The sequence below is a fragment of the Cuculus canorus genome, chromosome 1, assembly GCF_017976375.1.
Source record: "Cuculus canorus isolate bCucCan1 chromosome 1, bCucCan1.pri, whole genome shotgun sequence".
Taxonomy (NCBI): Eukaryota; Metazoa; Chordata; class Aves; order Cuculiformes; family Cuculidae; genus Cuculus; species Cuculus canorus.
The window spans coordinates 70464089-70483988 of record NC_071401.1 but is presented as its reverse complement, the minus strand read 5'-3'; the positions used below and the strand labels follow the sequence as shown (position 1 = coordinate 70483988).

General features: G+C 41.2%; 2 protein-coding genes across 7 annotated transcripts in view; one reads left to right on the top strand and one right to left on the bottom strand.

Annotated features, from left to right (window-relative positions):
- The window catches only part of CYFIP1 (cytoplasmic FMR1 interacting protein 1), a 93515-nt gene extending 92048 nt beyond the window's left edge, over positions 1 to 1467 (top strand). For all 4 annotated transcript variants that reach the window (XM_054055712.1, XM_054055717.1, XM_054055707.1 and 1 more), the window contains exon 31: positions 374 to 1467. In XM_054055712.1, coding sequence (XP_053911687.1) covers positions 374 to 538 — 165 coding nt within the window. In that variant the 3' untranslated portion in view covers positions 539 to 1467. The remainder of the gene's footprint in view (positions 1 to 373) is intronic.
- Positions 1468 to 1605: 138 nt separating this feature from the next.
- Positions 1606 to 19515, bottom strand: NIPA2 (NIPA magnesium transporter 2). 3 transcript variants are annotated; one of them, XM_054055764.1, is made up of 8 exons: positions 19264 to 19515; positions 15111 to 15167; positions 10098 to 10172; positions 9540 to 9762; positions 7794 to 7850; positions 6496 to 6586; positions 5686 to 5846; positions 1606 to 4798 (listed from the first exon to the last, which is right to left on the bottom strand). In XM_054055764.1, the coding sequence occupies exons 4-8, from the start codon at positions 9676 to 9678 to the stop codon at positions 4161 to 4163; spliced, it is 1086 nt and encodes a 361-aa protein (XP_053911739.1). In that variant the 5' UTR covers positions 9679 to 9762; positions 10098 to 10172; positions 15111 to 15167; positions 19264 to 19515; the 3' UTR covers positions 1606 to 4160. The 3 variants fall into 3 exon arrangements, with proteins under 3 accessions (XP_053911739.1, XP_053911724.1, XP_053911732.1); XM_054055749.1 differs by having other exon boundaries at positions 10111 to 10172; positions 19264 to 19514; XM_054055757.1 differs by lacking the exon at positions 19264 to 19515 and adding an exon at positions 18058 to 18149 and having other exon boundaries at positions 10111 to 10172.
- Positions 19516 to 19900: the final 385 nt, after the last annotated feature.

The window sequence follows — 19900 nt, the reverse complement described above, 5'->3', positions numbered from 1 at the left end:
CAAAATGGAATGTTGAAAACGAGGGCACTGGCAGTTTTAGGAACAAAAGATTAAGGCATTAGTGCTGGAGTTTGATCTGGTCAGTGAGAATTCTGATTTCCTGACTATGTGGGATTTCCTTGATGCTTTCCGTCTCATGTATGTGCATTCAGATTATGACAAGGCTACTGCAAATTGCCCTTCTTTGTGCAAAAAGCAGCGCTGTCAAAACCTAAAATGAACCTTGGATTTTCACTGGATTAGCAGTGTAAGGGAAACATTCAGAACATTGCTGGGAGAGGCGAGGTAGCAGCATTTGCTGCTTTTGTGACCAAGGCTTTTTTCTCCAATGCTAACTCCTGCTTGTCTGTTGTTTTTTTTCTGATGTTTGCAGCCTTTGAAGAAAATGGTTGAGAGAATTCGCAAGTTCCAGATTCTGAATGATGAAATCATTGCTATTTTGGACAAGTATTTGAAGTCCGGTGATGGAGAGAGCACACCCGTGGAACACGTGCGCTGCTTCCAGCCACCTATTCATCAGTCCCTTGCCAGCAACTAGGCTTCTCACCTAATGATACTTTTTACACCTATTTAGGCTAAAAGTATGAGGAAAAAAACAACAAACAAAACCCACACGAACAGTTGTCTCTGCATTTTTCCATCTGCCTGTGCCATATGAGTGGTGCCCTGTCCTCTGCACTCTCCAAGCACAGTAACTGTATACAATCCATACGTATTTTTCTAGACTAAAATTTTATACGCTTTGATTAAAATCCTGTGACTGTAAAAGATTTTTGAGATCTCTTTGCATACCTGTACTGCGGTGGCCATTTGAAACTGGACTGGCATGATTTCCTCCTGAAGCTATGAAAGTAAGAGCTGTGGAGGATAAGAAACTGGGGTCTGTAGAAAAAGAAATGCTTAGAAATCAATTCCTAATTGTTTGTATTAGAGCATTAATTGCTTAATTAGCCTTTATTAAAAAAAAAACAACCAACCAAGTCTGCTGGTGCTTTGTGAATAATTTTTCTAGTCAGTTGATTATTTTTCCTCTTTGCAAAACTATTACTTGAGATTAGTAATTATGGAAATGAAGGCTAATTAAGGTGATTGTTTCATAGAATCATAGAATCGTATGGAAAAGACCTTTGAGATCATCAAGTTCAACCATACCTATCCACCAGTCAATTTTAACATGGAGGTGAGCGATAGTATTCTGATCTTTAATCAGTAGTTTATTTGATTAGAATGGAGGCTGTTTAATTTTCCTAATCAAAGCTCCTAACATAATTAATATTTTGTTGTACCAAAACACGTTTACAAGTGATAAAGACTTGTTTACAAGACTCTTGAATACCGCGATCAGGTGTAATCTATCCCAGTAGATAAGTTCTAATGATGTTAATCATGATTTACTTATGGCAAGTATTTGTTTAATTACAGTTCCTGTATTATGCAAACACTGCATCAGTAAAATTGTTTGTAAAACTTTGCAACTGTAAAACTTTAATTTTAAAGCAGCCTGTTCAGCCAAAAGCTCCTAACTCCTGCTTGCTTACTGCAGGATCCCAACAGAACTCTTCAGATGTCTGCTAGGATCAGCCCAAACCAAACATGAGTTATGGTGTCTGGTTCAGACACAGACAATTACAAATTTTACCTGGGATACAGATTTCTGGAAATGTTATTTGGTTACTGTTTCTAACCCATAGTGTGAAACCAAGGAGGCATGCTTCTGAGAATCCATTTTTTTTTCCTTTTCATCTTATTAGTTCAAGGTTAGGTTACAGCACAGCTTTTTTCCTGCTCAGCTCTTTTTGTACTCATCACAGCAATGGACTTGAGTCCAGGAATGAGAAGAAATGAGCATCTGACAGCAGAGGTTTGCAGGAGGAGATGACGGTGTAGGTACCGGGGTGGCAGGGAACTGGATTTTGAGGAAACGAGAAAGGAGATGAAATTCCTCAGTAAAATAAAGGACAGAGATTTGCCAATATATAAGCATTCCACTACCACAGGGTCTCCCAAGACATCTGTGCTTGAGAGCTGCTGTTCTGAAATGGTCTCTGTTGCAGTGGAAGCACACACAAGGGAGCCCACCACAGGGCAGACAAAAGTAGGAAACGCTTGTGCTTTGCTACAGTCTTCTTTAAGAAACATTGATTTTTAGTTCTTAATGGCACTGTCTGAAGAAGACTTATAGCCAACCAAACACGTCCCTACACTTCAGGCTTCAATTAAGGAAATGAAAATCTTTCTTAATTTATTGAGATAACCATTAGTTTAGGGGTAAGTCTCAACACACCTTGTGGCTTTGACTTGGCACTGTGGTGCAGAAAAGGTTGATCAGTAAAGCCTGAATTTTATGTTTAAGAAATATTTAAAACTAACTTATCATGGAGTGAAGTAAATTCTAATTCTTACCGGTTAACTGGCAACAGTAGAAGAGATGGCCTCTAGCATCTTAAACTACCAGTGTTAATACAGACTTTATTTTTTCCCCTTTAGTTAACGTGGGTTTAAAAGGATTCAGACCTCAATCCTATGCGATGCTTGTTCTGCATTTCAAAAAATTAGCTATTTTTTTCATTTTCAACAGGGTATTAGACTTTAAGGGAGTTAAAAACTCTTCACCTAGTACAACTGCTTCTCCTACCTAAAAGGAAAAATCCAGCAAGGTGCACAAAAAGGTGTAACTTTTTTCAATTCATATCCTCTCACCTCTAAAACAGCCAGGGTGGAAAATAAAAGCACCTATCACAACATCAAGCAACAGACTCTGCTGTATGAAACCATAACCTGTGCTTTGGTTAGGCTGGTACTAAGCGTGGCAGGCAGGTCAGTGACTCCTCAGCAGTTTGACTTCTTTCCAGCCACTCCTAGCTACTGGGCTCTCTGTTGCGTAAGTGCTAGAGGACCGTACTTCCGTAACTGAGCGTTGCTGATGTAATTGGTATCTCTTAAAATTAGGTAGAAGTTCAAATCTCATTCTTTAACTAGAATTAAAAAAACCTTCTTCTTGCTTGACACCTTGGCCCCTCCTGCATACACAACATCTACCCAGTGGAAGGCAGCAGACTTGATTTTGCAGGTGGGAGCTGTTGGGGTTGGTTTTGTCCTGGTAATAAACTAGATTATTTTAACAGTAAGCACAACAGTGAAGTTACAGCAGTACTTAGCTGTCTCCCCACCAACTAATTTCTAAGCTTCACATCCACAATATAAAGGTTGTTACACAAATTAGATCACTCATTGTTATTTTCTGCCTTTGCAAACTTAAAAAAACTACCACCCACCTTCCCACCCCATTATGTTTCATTTTTACCTGCTTTTTTAACCTTCCAGTGTCACAGCCAGTAACTGTCACAAAAACAAAACTGCAATTCTGTGAGTTTCAGCTCTAACAGCAAAAGCACAAAGCAGAGCTCTACAGAGCCCGTGCAGCAAACAGGCAGAACCTGACCTCTTTTACGGAAAAGGGAGTAGCTTTTTTGGCTGTTATTTATGACTCAAATCCTTCCTCCTGCATAAGCTGGCATGGCAGGATCTACTGCCTCACCTCTACAAACAGAGAAGCTCCTGCGTTGTTGCAGTTGCCACTTCCTCTGATTTGGTAAGCGTAGAGGTTTTCTGATGCAAATCCTGCAAATTTAGGATACGGCTTTAGTTAATATGGCAATATTTTCAAAGGATTAGTCTCTTGGTTGTAGCTTTCTCTTTCCTGTTTTACAAACTGGGACAAGAATACTTACTGCAGTTCCTGGTTTAGGTTTGTTTATAAACACTCAGTGTTCAGCCAGGGCACAAGTACAAAGGATTCAGGTTCACTGCAATCTTGTTACCACCAATGCAGAAATAAAGCGATTTATTTTTGATAAAACTGTCATTAGTGCAATACATCTTAAAACAGAAGAATGAAATGAAAGTATTTACACATAACTTAAGCAACAAAACCAACTGTGGTCTGAGGTCATTTTAGTATTTTTTAAAGTAAAAATAAGGCAAATAAAAAAAACCCTTCAGTGTTCTTTACCAAACTAATCCAACTTAAAAATTAATGATTGTCTACATATACTGTTAAAAAGTACATGGTTTTCCAGACAAGCTCAGACATTTCACAGCAGAAAAAAATATTCCAGAGCTACAGAATTGTTCTTTTCTTAAGTAACACGTAGATATTTTCAGAAGGCTGACAGACTTCCATTTCTCCTGGCTGAGAGACTCTCCGTGGACTGGATTTCACCTAGACAGGGAGAGCTTTCTTCATCATGATTAAAGGAGTCGTATGTGCTCAGCAAAGTACCATTTGCCACTCTATCATCTTTCCGCAAAGAGAGGGGCAGATTTGCTAGGGTGAAGTTAACATCTTTGAAGGCATGCAACAAAAAGATCCCCACAATAATAGTCAGGAAGCCACTGAAGGTGCCAATAATGTCATCAGCCGCCATGTGTTGCCATTCCTTGAAAAGGATGGCAGAACAAGTTAAAACAGATGTTGTAAAGATGACATAATATATTGGAGTCACTATCGAAGTGTTGAATATATCCAGAGCCCTGTTTAAATAGTTGATCTGCGTGCTCACACAGATAATAAGGCTTAGCAGCAGAATGCAAAACAAAGGATGTTTCAGCACTGGTTTTCCTGCAAAAAGTTCCTTTATAGCGATGCCCAAACCTTTTACGCAGGAGACTGATAATGCTCCAATTACAGAGCAAATTGTTATGTACACAAGAATGTTGGTTTGTCCATGGCGAGGTCCCACCACAAATATTAAAATTAAAGACACAATGACAACAAGAGTTGCGAAGACCACAAAACCTGCAGGTGGGGGAAAAAGAAATGATCTTGTTATACACTATCTAAAGCATCTTAGAGGTACCAAGAAATCACACGTTAACAGCACGATCAGCTCAATTTCAACCGAAGAGTTCAGAATACTTCTCATTACTCTTCCGTATCTTAGTGAAAACAATTTTAAAGTGGGTTAGCTAAAACAAAGAATTAAACTCGGAGATGTTGTATTATCTTTACCAGTTCATCAGCAAGATGACTACAGGATTAGATTTCTAAGTTGCCTTACACACAGATTCACCGAGGCGCAGGTGCCACTGAACACGGACTTGTGTCTGAATGCTTTTTAGGGAGATACGTTTTGGCAGGCTGCTACATTCATCAGCAGGTTTCCAGTAATCAGGTCATTCCTTAAGATCAACTTTTTAATCTCTGTGCTGGCTATTTCCTTGTGTTTACAATGGGATTTGTCTTTCTATATATAGTATTTTGCAGATGTGTATTTGTGAGTGCCTCATCTTCCACATAAGCAGAGTTAGTCTCCAGGGTTACACTTCTCGGCAGACACTTACCACAGAACCTACTTTTCATTTTAAGGATAGCTCAAAGTTGGGCTTGGAGACTGACACACTTCAATTAAAATTTATAGAAGGCATTTTTATCCAACTTTACTGTTTCAACAAATGCAGCAGCAATCTCAGTGGTTCATATCATGACACTGTTCAAGGGCAGACAAGTTCAGTGGTATCATGCAAAGCTTCCTATGGAATTATGTCACAGCATTCAAATCTCTGCTTCACTTTGACAACATGAAGCAGACATGGGCTATCTTCCTGGAACCTGAAAGCAGTGGTGATGAGACTGCAATAAAGAATTAACAGGCTGCATGCATAAAAAGCCAGCATTTTTCTTACCTGGATCACCTAGTTTGTGGGACATTTCATTTAATGTTTCTACTTCCTCCTCTTGTGGAGCGTGAATTACCATCACAGTTGATCCCAGTATACTTAGCAAACACCCTATTTTTCCATGTAGATTAAGTTTTTCATTTAAAAAGAAGGATGACAGAATGGCACTAAGAAAGAAAACAAAAAAAACACCATTAAAAATGGTATTAGTAATATCTCATTCATTTGCTCATCAGCTTACAGGTTGCTTTGACTGTACGGGTCACTAGCTTAGGGAGCGTGCAGCTTCGTCGAGCAGGAACACTATTAATCTCAGTACGTCAATTATGGTAAATTGACTAATTGAGCATTTCCTTGAAATAAATACGTAGTTGATTTTCTATCTCAAGATACTTCTTACAGACAGAACTACCTGTTAATACTTGGCACGATCTTTCCCCAGAACTCCTTTTTCATGATGCTTCCCAAAAGCTCTGTATCTAAGAGCTTGTAAAAATATTTTTTAAAAGGCTAAAATCTTAACTCTAATCTATTTTAATCTTTAATTAAAATACTACTCTGGTATATAACATGTTTTTGAAGTGCAGAAAATAGGTAACAGCTTTTCACAGATGGAGGTGTAGATGCATTGCTAGAACTCTTTTAGTACAGTCACTTCACATTTGGAGAAACTTGTAAGTTAGTTCTGATGTTTATAAGCACATTTTATGTATCCCTAAGAACAAACTACATTTATTAAAGCATAATTCAGTGACATTTTTTAAAATAAATATTTTACTTCTCTTGAAAAATCACTCTGATGTTAGTGTTTCTTACCTTACAAGAACACTGAGAGCTCCTAAAGGAGTCACTAATGTAGCTGGTGCAAAAGCATAGGCAGCAAAGTTTGCTACTTCGCCAGCTCCCACTGCAGAGTAATAATAGTAATAAAAGAAAAAAAAGGAGTTAGGCTGTCTTACGCAACAAACCTGTGAATCAGTGCAAGTGCACTGGCTGATGCAAACATGCAGTATGGAAAGAACAGAGTCATAGAATGGAATCACAGAATGGTTTTGGTCAGAAGGAACCTTAAAGATCATTCCAACCTCCTGCTATGGGCAGGGACACCTCCCACTAGATCAGGCTGCTCAAGGCCCCACCCAACCTGGCCTTGAACACCTCCAGGGATGGGGCAGCCACAGCGTCCCTGGGCAGCCTGGGCCTGTGTCTCACCATTCTCATTGTCTAGTCTAAATCACCATTCTCCTAATGTCTAGTCTAAATCTTCCCACTTCCAATTTAAAGCCATTCCTCCTCATGTTATCACTCCATGCCCTTGTAAGAAGTCCCTCCCCAGCTTTCCTGTAGCCCCCCTTCAGGTACTGGAAGGTTGCTGTAAGGTCTCCCTGGAGCCTTCCCTTCTCCAGGCTCAAAAAGAATGACTCTCTCAGCCTGTTATCCTAGCAGAGGACTGTGCTCCAGCCCTCTGATCATCTTCACAGCCCTCCTCTAGACTCATTCCAACAGTTCCATAGCCATGAAGAATTCTAGTTATACCATTCAGCTATCAGTACTAGTGGAGCACAACCCTCTCATTACTATATTTTAAAAACAGTTAAAAACAGACTTGTGGAATACAGCAGGTATTAAAATTAATTCAGTCAAATTAGAAGGTGTATTATTTGTGTGCCTATGTTGTAACCTGACAGCTTGCACTAGGAACTTCTTCACAGAGAAACAGGAGGATACAAGACAAATAAGTCCAGAGATTAAGCAGTGGAAAAAAAAAGTTTCAGAAAATAGACATCATCCCAAAATATGCTTCCCTGTAAGAATCTTGTATATCTAGGCACTTCTTTGCCAAGACAAAAAGCAGAATGCATGTGCTAGGGATAAGATACAGAAGTCCAAAGTCTGACTAGCCTCACTGCCCAAAAAAGAAAGTTGATATAGCATCTCTCACACCATAAGTTCTTTTATTAAAATCATTGGAGCTGCACCCATCAAATCACCAGAGAACACTACCATACATTGCAGAATCCCCCACCTTGCTCATTTTTTGTGACCATTGCTGCTACCTGTGGCACAGTCATTTAATGAATGATCTAATGAAAGAGTATATTTTTGATACTTACTTGAAAGAAGTCCAGCCCACCACAGCCACTCCTTAAGATACGCATGACCACCTTGACCTAAAATCGAAAGAATGTTAGAACGTTTGCTCCTCCATTAAATACATACACCAACAAGCAGTAAGCCCTGTCACAAAATCACCAGAACAATTTTTGCAGCCTATGCCCTTAAAACACAGGCAATCTTTTGATACTTTGGCTTTACAGAGGAGCTGAAATAAAAAATTCAAATTTCTCACGTGCATATGCCTCCTACAGCCTACTTGGAAAAACAGTTATTTCATTTCTTCTGTGTTAGAAAAGGCACTGATGACCATATCTCCATAATCTTAAAAACAGTCCTTCCAGCTCATTGTAATGATGTCAAAAGCCAAGTTTCGTTTCTCTTACAAGAACGCTACTTTGTGGAAATCACGTGTGACTTATGTGGTTGATTACATGCATAAACATGTGAAATGCAGTCAAACTTTCCCATTCCAAATCAGGGAGCATGACTTACGTATCTTGAGATCAATCATCTTTTAGAAGCAGAAATGACAGGTACTGAGTTAAAAATATTCATATTCAACCCTCTGAATCATCTGAGGATGCTGCAACCACCCTACCTAAACCTATCCTCTTTCAGTTTAAAACTGCTGCCCCTTGTCCTGTCACTACGGGCCCTGCTAAAAAGGCTCTCTCCATCTTTCTTATAATAAGAATCTCCTTTACTTATCAAAAGGCCTTAATAAGGTCTCCCTGGAGCCTTCTCTTCTCCAGTCTGAAAAACTCCAACTCTCTGTCTGTCCTCACAGGAGAATGTTCCATCCCACTGATAATTTTTGTGGCCTTCCTCCACACCACTCCAACAGGTCCATGTCTTTCCTGTGTTAAGGACTCCAGAGTTGGATGCAGAACTCCAGGTGAGGTCTCACCAGAGTGGTATAAAGGGGCAGAATTGCTTCCATTAACCTGCTGGCCATACTGCTTTTTATGCAGCCCAGTATACAGTTGGCTTTGTGGGTGCACAGTTGCTGGCTCACATCCCATTTTTTTGTCCAACAGTATTCCCAAGACCTTTCTGCAGGCCTGTTCTCAAATCCATTTATCCCCTAGTCTATATAATACAGGGGATCGTCCCGACTCAGGTGCAGAACCATGCACTTGGCCTTGTTGAACTTCATAAAGTTCACACAGGCCCACTCCTCAAGCCTGTCCAGGTCCCTCTGGATGACACGTCTTCCCTCCAGCGTGTCAACTGCCCCACTCAGTTTGGTGTCAACTGCAAACTTGCTAAGGATACACTTGATCCCACTAAGTCACTGGTGAAGATATTAAATTGCACTGGTTCCAGTACAAACCCCTGAGGGACACTATTTGTTACAAGTGGTAATCACAAGTGATTTTCAGTTTTCTAAAACAATCTTCTGACACTCAAACACAGTTAACTTTCTCCTAAATTCACTCATTCAGGAGCATAGAGGAAGCTAAGAGTGTTGGTTCCAAGTTGAATTTGCAAGTAAAATTCAGATTTAACTGACATGCAAAGGAATCATTCAACAAATGTCCCTAGAGGGCATGACATGAATTAAATAGAATTTATCACACAGAGTTAGGCGTATCTGACACCAGAGAAAGAAAGGATCAGCTATATGCTGTAGGTTTTATAAACCTGTAACAAACTAAAGTCAAAACAAGATCATATGTTTAGTAACCTTCTGTTAAACAGCAAATCTTAAGTGTCAGCAAGTTTCTCACACATGTATTTACCTGCCCTCATGGAGCCTTTCCTAGCTAACCGGAGAAGGCCTTTCTTCTTCAGGATGAAACTTCCTCCAATGAAGATGCTGGAACTCATAGCCAACACCAGACCAATACAGAAGTCATATCTCCCACGAGTTTCACTCATCTCGTAAACTACTAAAGACTGTCACATCGATCAACGAACAGCAGAATTTCTGTTACTCAACACAAGATGACGCAACACTGAAACCTACACAAAATAAACACATCAGAATTAAACTGGTAGAAATACATACTGTGTAGGAAAATCCTCAACAGCTCATGTGACTGGTTCTCATGTGAATGGTCCCTGCTATGAGTGTTTGGAAAAAAAGAAGGCAATCTTTGAAGCAATCTTTGAAGACTGAACTACGGATGGGCGACTAACACCACCCAGAAGGAAGGGCTTCTGACCTGGCAAATAAAACTGAAATCTGAACAGATAGAAGTTCTTTGAGAAAAGTTAAATCGTACATCTTTAAGTTTTCCTCATCTGGATTTTCATTAAGTACACAGATATATGTCTATCACACCAAAAATACTTACCAAAAATACTTACATCAAAATCAGTTTGTAAGAGAGATTGAGAACAGCCACAAGCATTTCCTCCATATAAACTCACTACAAAAATGAAAGAGAAGATTAGAATGGGTGTTTAGTCACATAGTAATTTCCCTAACACAAATAAGCTTGAGATGTATGCACATGCACTTATCCTCTAACAAACAGGGAAATCTGGAATAAGAGTATCTTGTTTGTTGTTATATTTTACAAAGAGTTTTCTAGACATATATGAAGCATATTTTCAGCTTAGCTACAGTAACTTTTAAGAGTTTACAGTTTAGACGCTTTCACCTACCCTGCTAAGACTCCAGATTCAGTTAGGTAAGACTTCCAAAAACAGCTTAGCAAAAGAAAGCAATTTTTAAGCTAGAAATCCAGATTTTACATATTTAACCTCCAGCTTAAGAAGAAAATTTATTTCAGTGCGTCTTTTCTCCTGTTACAAGCTGCAATAAGGATATCCTGGCTTCCACCTAACACATAAGATCTTGAATTTTTTTTTATATATATATATATATATAAATAACTTTAAACTGAAGAAAAAAAGCTCAAGGTACTTTCAGGGTGACTAACCTCTCTATAGTATGAAGGGAAATTAAAACTCTTTTTAGCCTTTGATTTCAAGACAACTGATAGTTACAACAGTATAGAGAACTGTTCTAAAGGAAGGAAACACCTATAGATAAGACAACTTTTATTTACCAGTAGCACCAAACACAGATATGCCCAGACTAGCATTTAATTCCTCAAGTAATTTTTTTCCGATACTCAGAAGCTTGGCATATGACATAAGCTGCTTTAACAAGCTTATGATTTAAAAGTAAAGGGAGGAAAAGAAGAGGATGGAATAAATTTTCTCCATTTCAGTGCTTACTGGAATCCGAATTCTACAGCTTTAATGCTGAGATACAGCAGCAGCTTCCTCAGGCAGAAGTACAATGCTGGTGTCAAGGCACTGCAATATAAAGCATTCTCTTTCATGCCCAGCCAGAAACGGATATACTCACTGGGCATCCAGGACCAAACAAAAATCATATGCCAGTCTGCCATACCAGTTCACTGTTCCAATTCCTACATCTGTTCCTTCAAAACCCTTTTTCTTCCAAAAATACCTTTCCCTTTACATTGTTGCTTCCGACTTCCATTAATTTGCTACATCCCTAGGAAAAATCTAGCAGAGAGCTACAGGTAAGTTAACATTAAACCTAAACACAGATCCTCTTACTTGCATACGGTGAGCGTGTGAAAAAGTACATGAAAACAGTCCCACTTAATAAGCGGTCAACATAGCACTATTCAAAATGCTGCAAGATCCACAGTTCAAAATTCTCAAATCCTCTTCCCTTAATCCTTGCGTACTAATTTTTAATATTTTGTAGGAAAAATGTAAGGAAATGAACTGGACACGTCTGCTTTCATTTTTGGGCAACTTTTAAGATGAAACTTAAGTAGTTGATACAAAATCACCTAAGACAAAGAAGACAAATCATTACTGTGGGGGACAGATCAGAAGAAGTCACCTCACTGGCTGCATCAAATATTTCTCTGGTTTTTAATTCAAAGCAAGACTTTCAGTCCATTGAATAACAAAGGCTTTTTTTTTTTTTTAATGCAAGGACAAGACATGAGAGACTTCTGTGACTGTTCCTTCTACCACGTTTTCCAGCAGTTTCACATTGTTCTAGCTCCAGCTGGTGTAAAATGTGATATTAGTACAGCCTCATTAGGGATGACGGGCTTCTTTAGCTGAGCTTTCCTACCCTGCCAGTGTTTTCAACAGTTGCTACTCCAGTTATATAACTAATGGGAGTATTTTTACTAGTATAGCTTTTTACTAAAACAGAACTTGCCATACTGGCAAAACTTTTTTTTTTTTTTTTTTTTTTTTAATTTTTCCTTGGTTGCATAGTCTCACGTACATGAAAACATTTCTGACAGAGGTAAAGAACATCAGTTAATCCCATCTTGACATATTCCACCCACTGCATTTCAGAGACAACAGGAGAAGCACAGGCTGCTTTTCGTTGAAGTAGAGGAAGAATTTCATTGCAGAAAAATGAGGAAAGCTTGCGAGCTAACAGGTAATATTCTGAACTTTGCTTAAAAGCACCCTAAGGATGCCACACTTCAAAATCTGTAGTTCTATTCTCTCACATGTCCCAAATACATTAAACTATTTTTGATTCTCTGTCACCCACTTTGTTAATCTTGTAAACAACTCAAATCCTAACAACTTCCTCACATAAAGCACTGCCAGCTCTTCTTATGAAGTTTATTTGTCCTCAAAGACATGGCCAGCCCCATTTCTGCCTGGCCTGGACTGCCACACTACCATCAAAGCTTTGTACAGAAGCCTACATTTGCTACCACAGTCACTGCTGCCACACAGTCAACCCAACTTCTCTCTGAAGAGATCTGGTTCACTCTGCACACAGTGCAGATGTAAATTTGCATGTTTAGAACTGACCTGTATAGTGCAAAGCAGGCACAGGAACTTTTACACATCAGGAAATCATTTAATTCTAACCCTAAGACTTAGTAGAAGAACTAACAAGTCCTCATAAATATTATCAAGAAAAATTACCATCTTTTGAAATAAGAAAATAAAATGCCATGAAATAAGTAGTTTCTGGAATAAATACTCCCCTCACGTTTCTGCTTTGGGACACGTCAAGGCTGTCTCATCCCAGCAGCCAGGGCAACTACTAAGTCATATACAGAAGAGAAGCCAGAAAACCTAAGAGTTAAACAAAGCTGCCATGGGTTTTTTATTTGTATTTGGCGTACTTCTGTAAAGGTTCTTTAATCAAGTTCATAGATGATTTTAACACAGAGTACTTCATCCATCCAAGACCAGCAGGTTCATGGAGGAATACTAGTTTGCTGCTCTGATTTCAGAGATGTAATCAAGGAATAAAACTTTCCTATCCATGGAAGCTACAACAGCTACAATGCCTGAAAGTACTACCCATATGTGAACTCCCTGTGGATCATCACCTTTTCATGTGTCATAACTCTTAGCATACAACAGTAGAATGACAGATAACACAGGGCACATATACTAAGTTTGAAGGTCTTCAGAGAGGGAGAGATGGAGAAAAAGCTTTCAGAAAAATCTATGGGACATAAGCAAGTCCAGATTAGCCACAGTTTGTTTGCTTTTTTTAAGATGTAACCGAGAAGTATCACAAATGCTGACAAGATACAGACTGCCTAGGCTAAAACACAAGGAAACATTTCTTTGTCTCTTAGCTCAGAAGTCCTTTTCTCCCCAAAGGAGCACACACAGAGCACTCAAAAGATGGTTACTGTAAGAAGTAAGCTGTCAAAATATTCAGAAACACTAGAAGTGCCACTAGACGACAAAATATTTTACATTTAAAAGCAAACAGGCATAAGTAAGCATGAGGAAGTAATCAGCCAAGGAAAATTAGTACCACTTCCACAAGCTGTACATTGAATGGAAGCAATAATTATAGCTGGTAAAAGTAAACACGGTGGATTGTTCCAACTCTGCCTACTTGGCCACCAGCCCTCAAGAGTTCAGTAGACAGCCTTTTCTCCTAGAAATATATCCTAAAATATTTAAATGCTAAAATTCACATTTTTCTTGTCTAAAACCTGATCATCTTAACTGCGAACAGGATGATGTCACTATGCTAAAGAGGACCTTAACAGACCATTTACTTCGACTGTTTGCCATGTACAGCATCATTCACTACCGCTCCTCATTACAGATAATTTAGCCAGACTTCTCCTAATTAGTACTAACAAAGGAAACTTCACAAATACTGCAGCCATACTTTGATGCCATTAGGAACTCTCATTATCTAATCATCTTCACTTCCACTACCAAAGCCCATTATATTTATCTACTGTGGATTTAGAAAAGACTTCTGTTATCTTTACATCCACATTTTAACATTACTCTACAAGTCAGATGCTTGGCGCTTCCTCCTGTGCCATCCTCCGGGTTGTTTTCCAATAACCCACTTATGAAGTGCAACTCCCAAAGCTGCATACAGTTATTTCAGCTGAGTTCCTATTCCTTCCATAGCAGAGTGGAAGACTACACTTCCTTTTCATACAACGCAGAATGGGTTGTTTTCTTAGTCCTTCAGAGGGAAGTCATGTACTGTTGGACTCACCTTCAACTGCATAATTCTTCATTATGAGGGTGGTGAGGCACTGGCACAGGTTGCCCAAGGAAGCTGTGGATGACCCATCCCTGGGAGTGTTCAGGGCCAGGCTGGATGGGGCCTTGAGCAGCCTGGTCTGGTGGGACGTGTCCCTGCCCATGGCAGGACTGGATGATTTTTAAGATCCCTTCCAACCCGAACCATTCTATGACTCTATGAGAACCTCTAAATTCTTTTCTATAAAAATACTGTTTCATAAACTGTATTTGTATAGCAAATTATTCCTGCCTGGGTGTAATAACTTTCACTCTCTCCTATAAAAGGCATCTCTTTTCCAGAAACGTTTCCTGAAAATATTCATCCGAGTTTACACACCCTTCCCTGCTCAATGCCGTCAATTATTTCCTTGTCCTTTCAGCCAGATCACTAAGATTAAACAGCACAAGATTCAGATATGACTCACATGGAAGTATTTTTAAATAGAAATTCGTTATGACAAAACATTAGTAATAGTTACTGCAGGTACAACCATTCGTCATCTTTTGAACTGGTCTGTGGCATTTTGTTTTCAATTCTGCTTATTTAAAGGAGCTACACAAGAAGTTTTATGTTCCTAACATTGAAATGGGGCCCTTATTTAATGCTCTCCTAGCCATAAAGCTTTTCATACAAGAAAAAGGAGTTGAATCAACAAACTGCTCCTAACAAATACACATTGACTATTATGTATCACATTGACTATTATGTGTCCCTCCTTCCTTTCCACAGGCATAAAACCACAGGAATCAGAAATATTCCCTAAGAGCGAAAATGCAAACATTCTGTGATAAGCCTTTTGAAGGCTCATTATACATACCAATTTTGTTCCAAAATCCAAAGGCATTCACTTCTTAAATACTTCAGTGTTAGGTTTCTAAAATAGAAGTTAAAAATAACATTAATTAGCATTTTAAGGATTCATCTAAAAAAACTGTATCAAGTTAATCTCATTTTCACGCACGACACAAAAGATTGTACATTGTCTCATCTATGCGAGGATTTTTGTTTTAAAAACACTTGAACAACAACGTAGTGCGATTTTAAATGTGATCTTCCTTAGGTATGTCTCACCTGAAGTGTTACAGTTACTTCACCCCTTCGCTTTTCACTTCACTTATGAAAGAAACTAACCTGCAATCCAAGCTATACTTTAGAAGGTAGCATGCTCAAGTCGAACTAAAATACTATCCTAGTCCTTTCAGTTTTGTTCTGTAACCTAACTGCTAAGGTACTTTCACTACAAAAACTAATATAAAGTTTAGTTCAGCTTTTGTATGGTGAGTTTTCAGAGGATGTTTATATAAAGAACTCTGGGGTGGCACGGAGAATGAACATATACATATTTTCATTAATATTACTGAGATCCCCAAAATACAGCTAACTCTTTAATCCAAGTCCTGCTCAGTTATACTCTGTCCGTTCAGGAACATATTTTCAAACAGACGTATAGAGAGAACATTGAAAGGACAACTGTAACATAGCATTAAGACAAAAGAGTTGCTGGTTTGAAACTTAGGCACATGCACCTTTAGGCCAAGATGCAGGCGTATACTACCCGAAGATTCTGAACACATACATTTAGGAAAGAGTACCTTTAGTTTTGCATTATGAGTCTGTCCTAAAGCAGATATAGTTTTCCAAGTTGTCGAAGTTAAATGAGTTTGCAAATTTGTAAACATACTTATTTACATATCACATAGGCAAGGTGGAAAAAAAAATTTATAAATATATCATGTTATATATGCACATATATGACGTTAGAGGCACTAGCACAAGTACTCAGAAGGCAACACATATGTTAACAGTTCTCAATCTGCCTATTATAAAAGTTTTAGTTAAACTGCAGGGAAAATTATGGCACATTTCTAATGCAAAAGCAACAAGCATTCACTTTCAGGAAACTGAGAGAACACCAGAAAAATACCACACTAAAAGTTTTTGTACATCCTATTCTTTGCATTTGCTACTTGTGGTTGCTCTCTTCTGTGAAAACAATGACCTTCAATTAGAGCATTTCCACACAAAACTAAAATGCATCCTCACTAAAACAGAGTGTTATTCATTAACCCAACATGAGCTACAGACTGTGCTTTATAGCTGATAATTATATTGACCATTTCCTAGAAGTCTATCGAAATAGACTCAAGAAAAGAGTAAACAACATGACTCTCTTGGTCTTTACGGTACCTTAGCTCCAATCTCAGTAGATGAGTCACCAGCCCAGGTTCATATTCCATATTTAAGACTGGCAGTTCCAATATTAAGATAACTCAATAGGTTAAAGTAAAATCTAGACACTAGTCACTGTTTTCCTTTTGATGTGACTGATAATCTGTCATGACCTGCTTTCTATTTGCCAGATTTTACCCCGAGAATTAATAGTTAAATGAAAACAGAACTGGTGTGATACTGAATTCTAAATACAATTATACTGATGAAAGCTTAACACAACAACTTCTACCAATCAACTCATTACCTTTCAGGGCAAAAAACCCTAACTGTATACAATGAAGCACATTAAAAGCATTCAGAAAGAGGCACAATAATTACATTTATTATGTATTAATTCATAACATTAAAGATATTGGCAGAAAATGGAGAAAGTTGACTGGTAGAAAAAGAAAAGATGAGAAAAAAGTCAGGGACCGAGGAGTCAGACCCAGCCTGTCTTCACAGTATAAGAATGAACACAAATCGTCATTCTGAAATACAATGCAAAGTTCAATTGATTTTTTTTCCACCTCAAACTAAAGCACTGCCAAGGGCTCTGAAGCTGCACTACCCTCAACGCCACTTAAACTCAACTCTGAGCAAAACTGAAGGCAAACTAACTGGTTTAACATCTGATTAACATTACACATGCTCCATTAAGAAGTACAGCAGCTCTGGCAGAACCAGCATCCTGTCATTTGCCAATCGTGCCCAGCTAGAAAGCTTAACAAATATGGAGATTTCAATTTTCAATCTTGGCCTCCAGAGCCCAAGCCACAGCAAGTTTTCTGCCTCACAGAACCCGTTAGAAGAGTATACAGATTCACAACCACTGGACGTATGTCCTGAACAATTTGATTTATTGATCTTAAGATCCTGTACTAAATTCTAACCCTTATCATTTGCCTTTCAACTGGTAAAATTGGGGTATTATATTTTGACTCACATTCCACTAACTGATACTGAAAACGCCGGCAAATAAACTCTCTAAGACTCATTTTGGAGTTTTAGAAAGTAAGGACCTTTTAAACAGGCCTGGGCAACATGCAGGAGCGATCTCTATCAATGGCGTGCAGCAAGACAAGAGCTGGGACAGAACAGATTTTCCACTTAAAAGCATATGGATATTTTTTCCCAGAAATCTTATGCATTCTATTACTTTCCACAACCTCATTTTAATGTCATTATGAACTTCACAACAGTCACACCTCTTGCTAATTGGGAGCTTTGGAGCCAGCTCTGCCTGACCTTGCATTTGAGACAGGGAAAGGCTGAGAACAGAGATGATCACAGAAGAAAACACCTCTGTTCAGCACAGATCATACTGAACACAAGAAGTTATCATCTCCGAGGAGTGAACAGTGTCTGGAAAAACACTGCCTGAAAGAAAACACACTATCAGAGTCCTCTAACTTTAAAAAATACAATAACTCAGATGGAACTTAACTCTACTTTAGCTTATATCAAAAATACACCACTTTTTGTAACATTAACCGCTTCTTGCATTACAACAGCTGACATATTTCAAGAATTCCTGAATTCCGGATACGAACCCGCACATCAGCGAAGCTCTCCGGGGCCAGGGCCCGCCGCTCGCCTGCTCCTTCCTCACACGCCCGGGGCGGAAGGAAGGCAGCACCCCTGCACCGGGGCGGCACCGAACAGCCCGGGCCGCAGGGCTGAGCCGGAACCCAGGGGCGCGGGCAGGGCCGGGGCAGCGCTCCGCTTGGGCGCTGAAAGCTACGCGCGGGCCTCACCTCCGCCCTCAGGCCACGCCCCATCACAGACCCCGCCTCAAACACAACCCGCGCCCCCTACAAACCACGCTCAATTGCAAGTCCTGGCTCCACCCGGATGCCCCGCCCCCAAGCACAGACCACGCCCCACAAGCCCCACCCTCAAACCACGCCCCAAACGCAATGTTCCGGCTCCCTCCTTAGGCCCCGTCCCCATCACAGATCACGCCCCAATCGCAAGCCCGGCTCCATCCTCAGGCCCCGCCTCAATCACAGAACACGCCCCCGTCCAGTAGCCCCGCCCTCAAACAAAGACCACGCCCCAATCGCAAGCCCCGGCTCCATCCTTCGGCCCCGCCCCAACACAAGCCCCGGCTCCACCCGCAGACGACGCCCCTATCACAAGCCCCGGTTCCGTCCGCTGACCACTCCCCTAACCACAGACCACACCCAATCGCAGGTCCCGGCTCCATCCGCAGGCCCCGCCCCAACCAGAGGCCACGCCCTCACGCGCTGACCAAGCCCCAAACCTCAAACCACGCCCTTATCGCAATCCCCGGCTCAATCTGTAGGCCCTGCGCCCAATCACAAACCACGCCACCAATCGGAAGCCCGACTCCACCCACAGGCCACGGCCCCAACCTCAAGCCCGGCTCCATCCGCAGCCCCCGCCCCCAAACACAGACCACGCCCAATCACACCTCCCGGCTCCTTCTGCAGCCTCCGCCCCAATCACAGACCACGGCCCCACCCGCTGCTCCCGCCCCAAACATGGAGCATGCCTCAATCGCAACCCCGGCTCCACCCGCAGGCCCGGCCCCAACCACAGACCACGCCCTTCTCTGCTGGCCCCGCCCCAATCACAGACCACGCCCAATTGCAAACCGGCTCCATCCACAGGCCCCGCCCCCAAACACAAACCACGGCTCAAACACAATCCCGGCTCCATCTACAGGCCACGCCCCCAAACACAGTCCCCGCCCCCATCCGCTGTCCCCGCCCCCTCCTCCCCTTCCTTGTTACCTGCGGTCACATCGCCGCTGGGAGGGGCCCCGTGGCCGCCGCCGCCGCCGCACCAGGACAATGAGGAGGAGGAGGAGGGGGAGGCCGGAGCGGGCAGTGGGAGGGGCGCGTACCCGCGCGCTCCACCGCCATGAGGGGAGGAAGAAGGAGGAGAGAGGAGTCCGGTAGCGCAGCACGGCGAGAAGCGAGGGCAGGCGGTATCCCGCTTCCGACCGCCCCCCACACTCCTCCCCACTGATTCCGGCAGCGCCCGCCGGAAGGGGCGGGGCCCAGCAGCCCGCGCGGGTCACGTGGCCCTCTCCCTTCCCCGGGGGGCGCGTGGGCGTCGCAGCCGCCGTGAAGGGACGCCCCCCACCCCCCCGCCTCCACGGCGCCCCCCAGCGGCCGGCCCGGGCACCGCCGCTCGCAGGGACTGCCCCCGGGGCCGCGGGGACGGAGCCGCGAATGCAAAGAGTGGAATATTTATTTAAGCTAAAGGGGAGTTAAATTTTGTCTAAGTAATTGCATTTTTTTGAAAGTTAGAGAGAATGTCCCTCCAATTGCTTGTTTTCTTTCAAGAAGTGTTTTTCCAGACATGATCTGTGCTGAACTGATGTCTCTTTCTGCCATCACCTCTTCTTGAGAGGAAACACGCAAT

What these genes read in the sequence shown, in the direction of transcription:
- NIPA2 (XM_054055764.1), bottom strand. Translation starts at nt 9,678, where the DNA reads ATGAGTGAAACTCGTGGGAGATATGACTTCTGTATTGGTCTGGTGTTG. An exon ending in GAAAGGCTCCATGAGGGCAG is followed by an intron (nt 7,851 to 9,539) that starts GTAAATACATGT and finishes TTTCGATTTTAG; the next exon opens with GTCAAGGTGGTCATGCGTAT. An exon ending in GTGGGCTGGACTTCTTTCAA is followed by an intron (nt 6,587 to 7,793) that starts GTAAGTATCAAA and finishes ATTACTCTGCAG; the next exon opens with TGGGAGCTGGCGAAGTAGCA.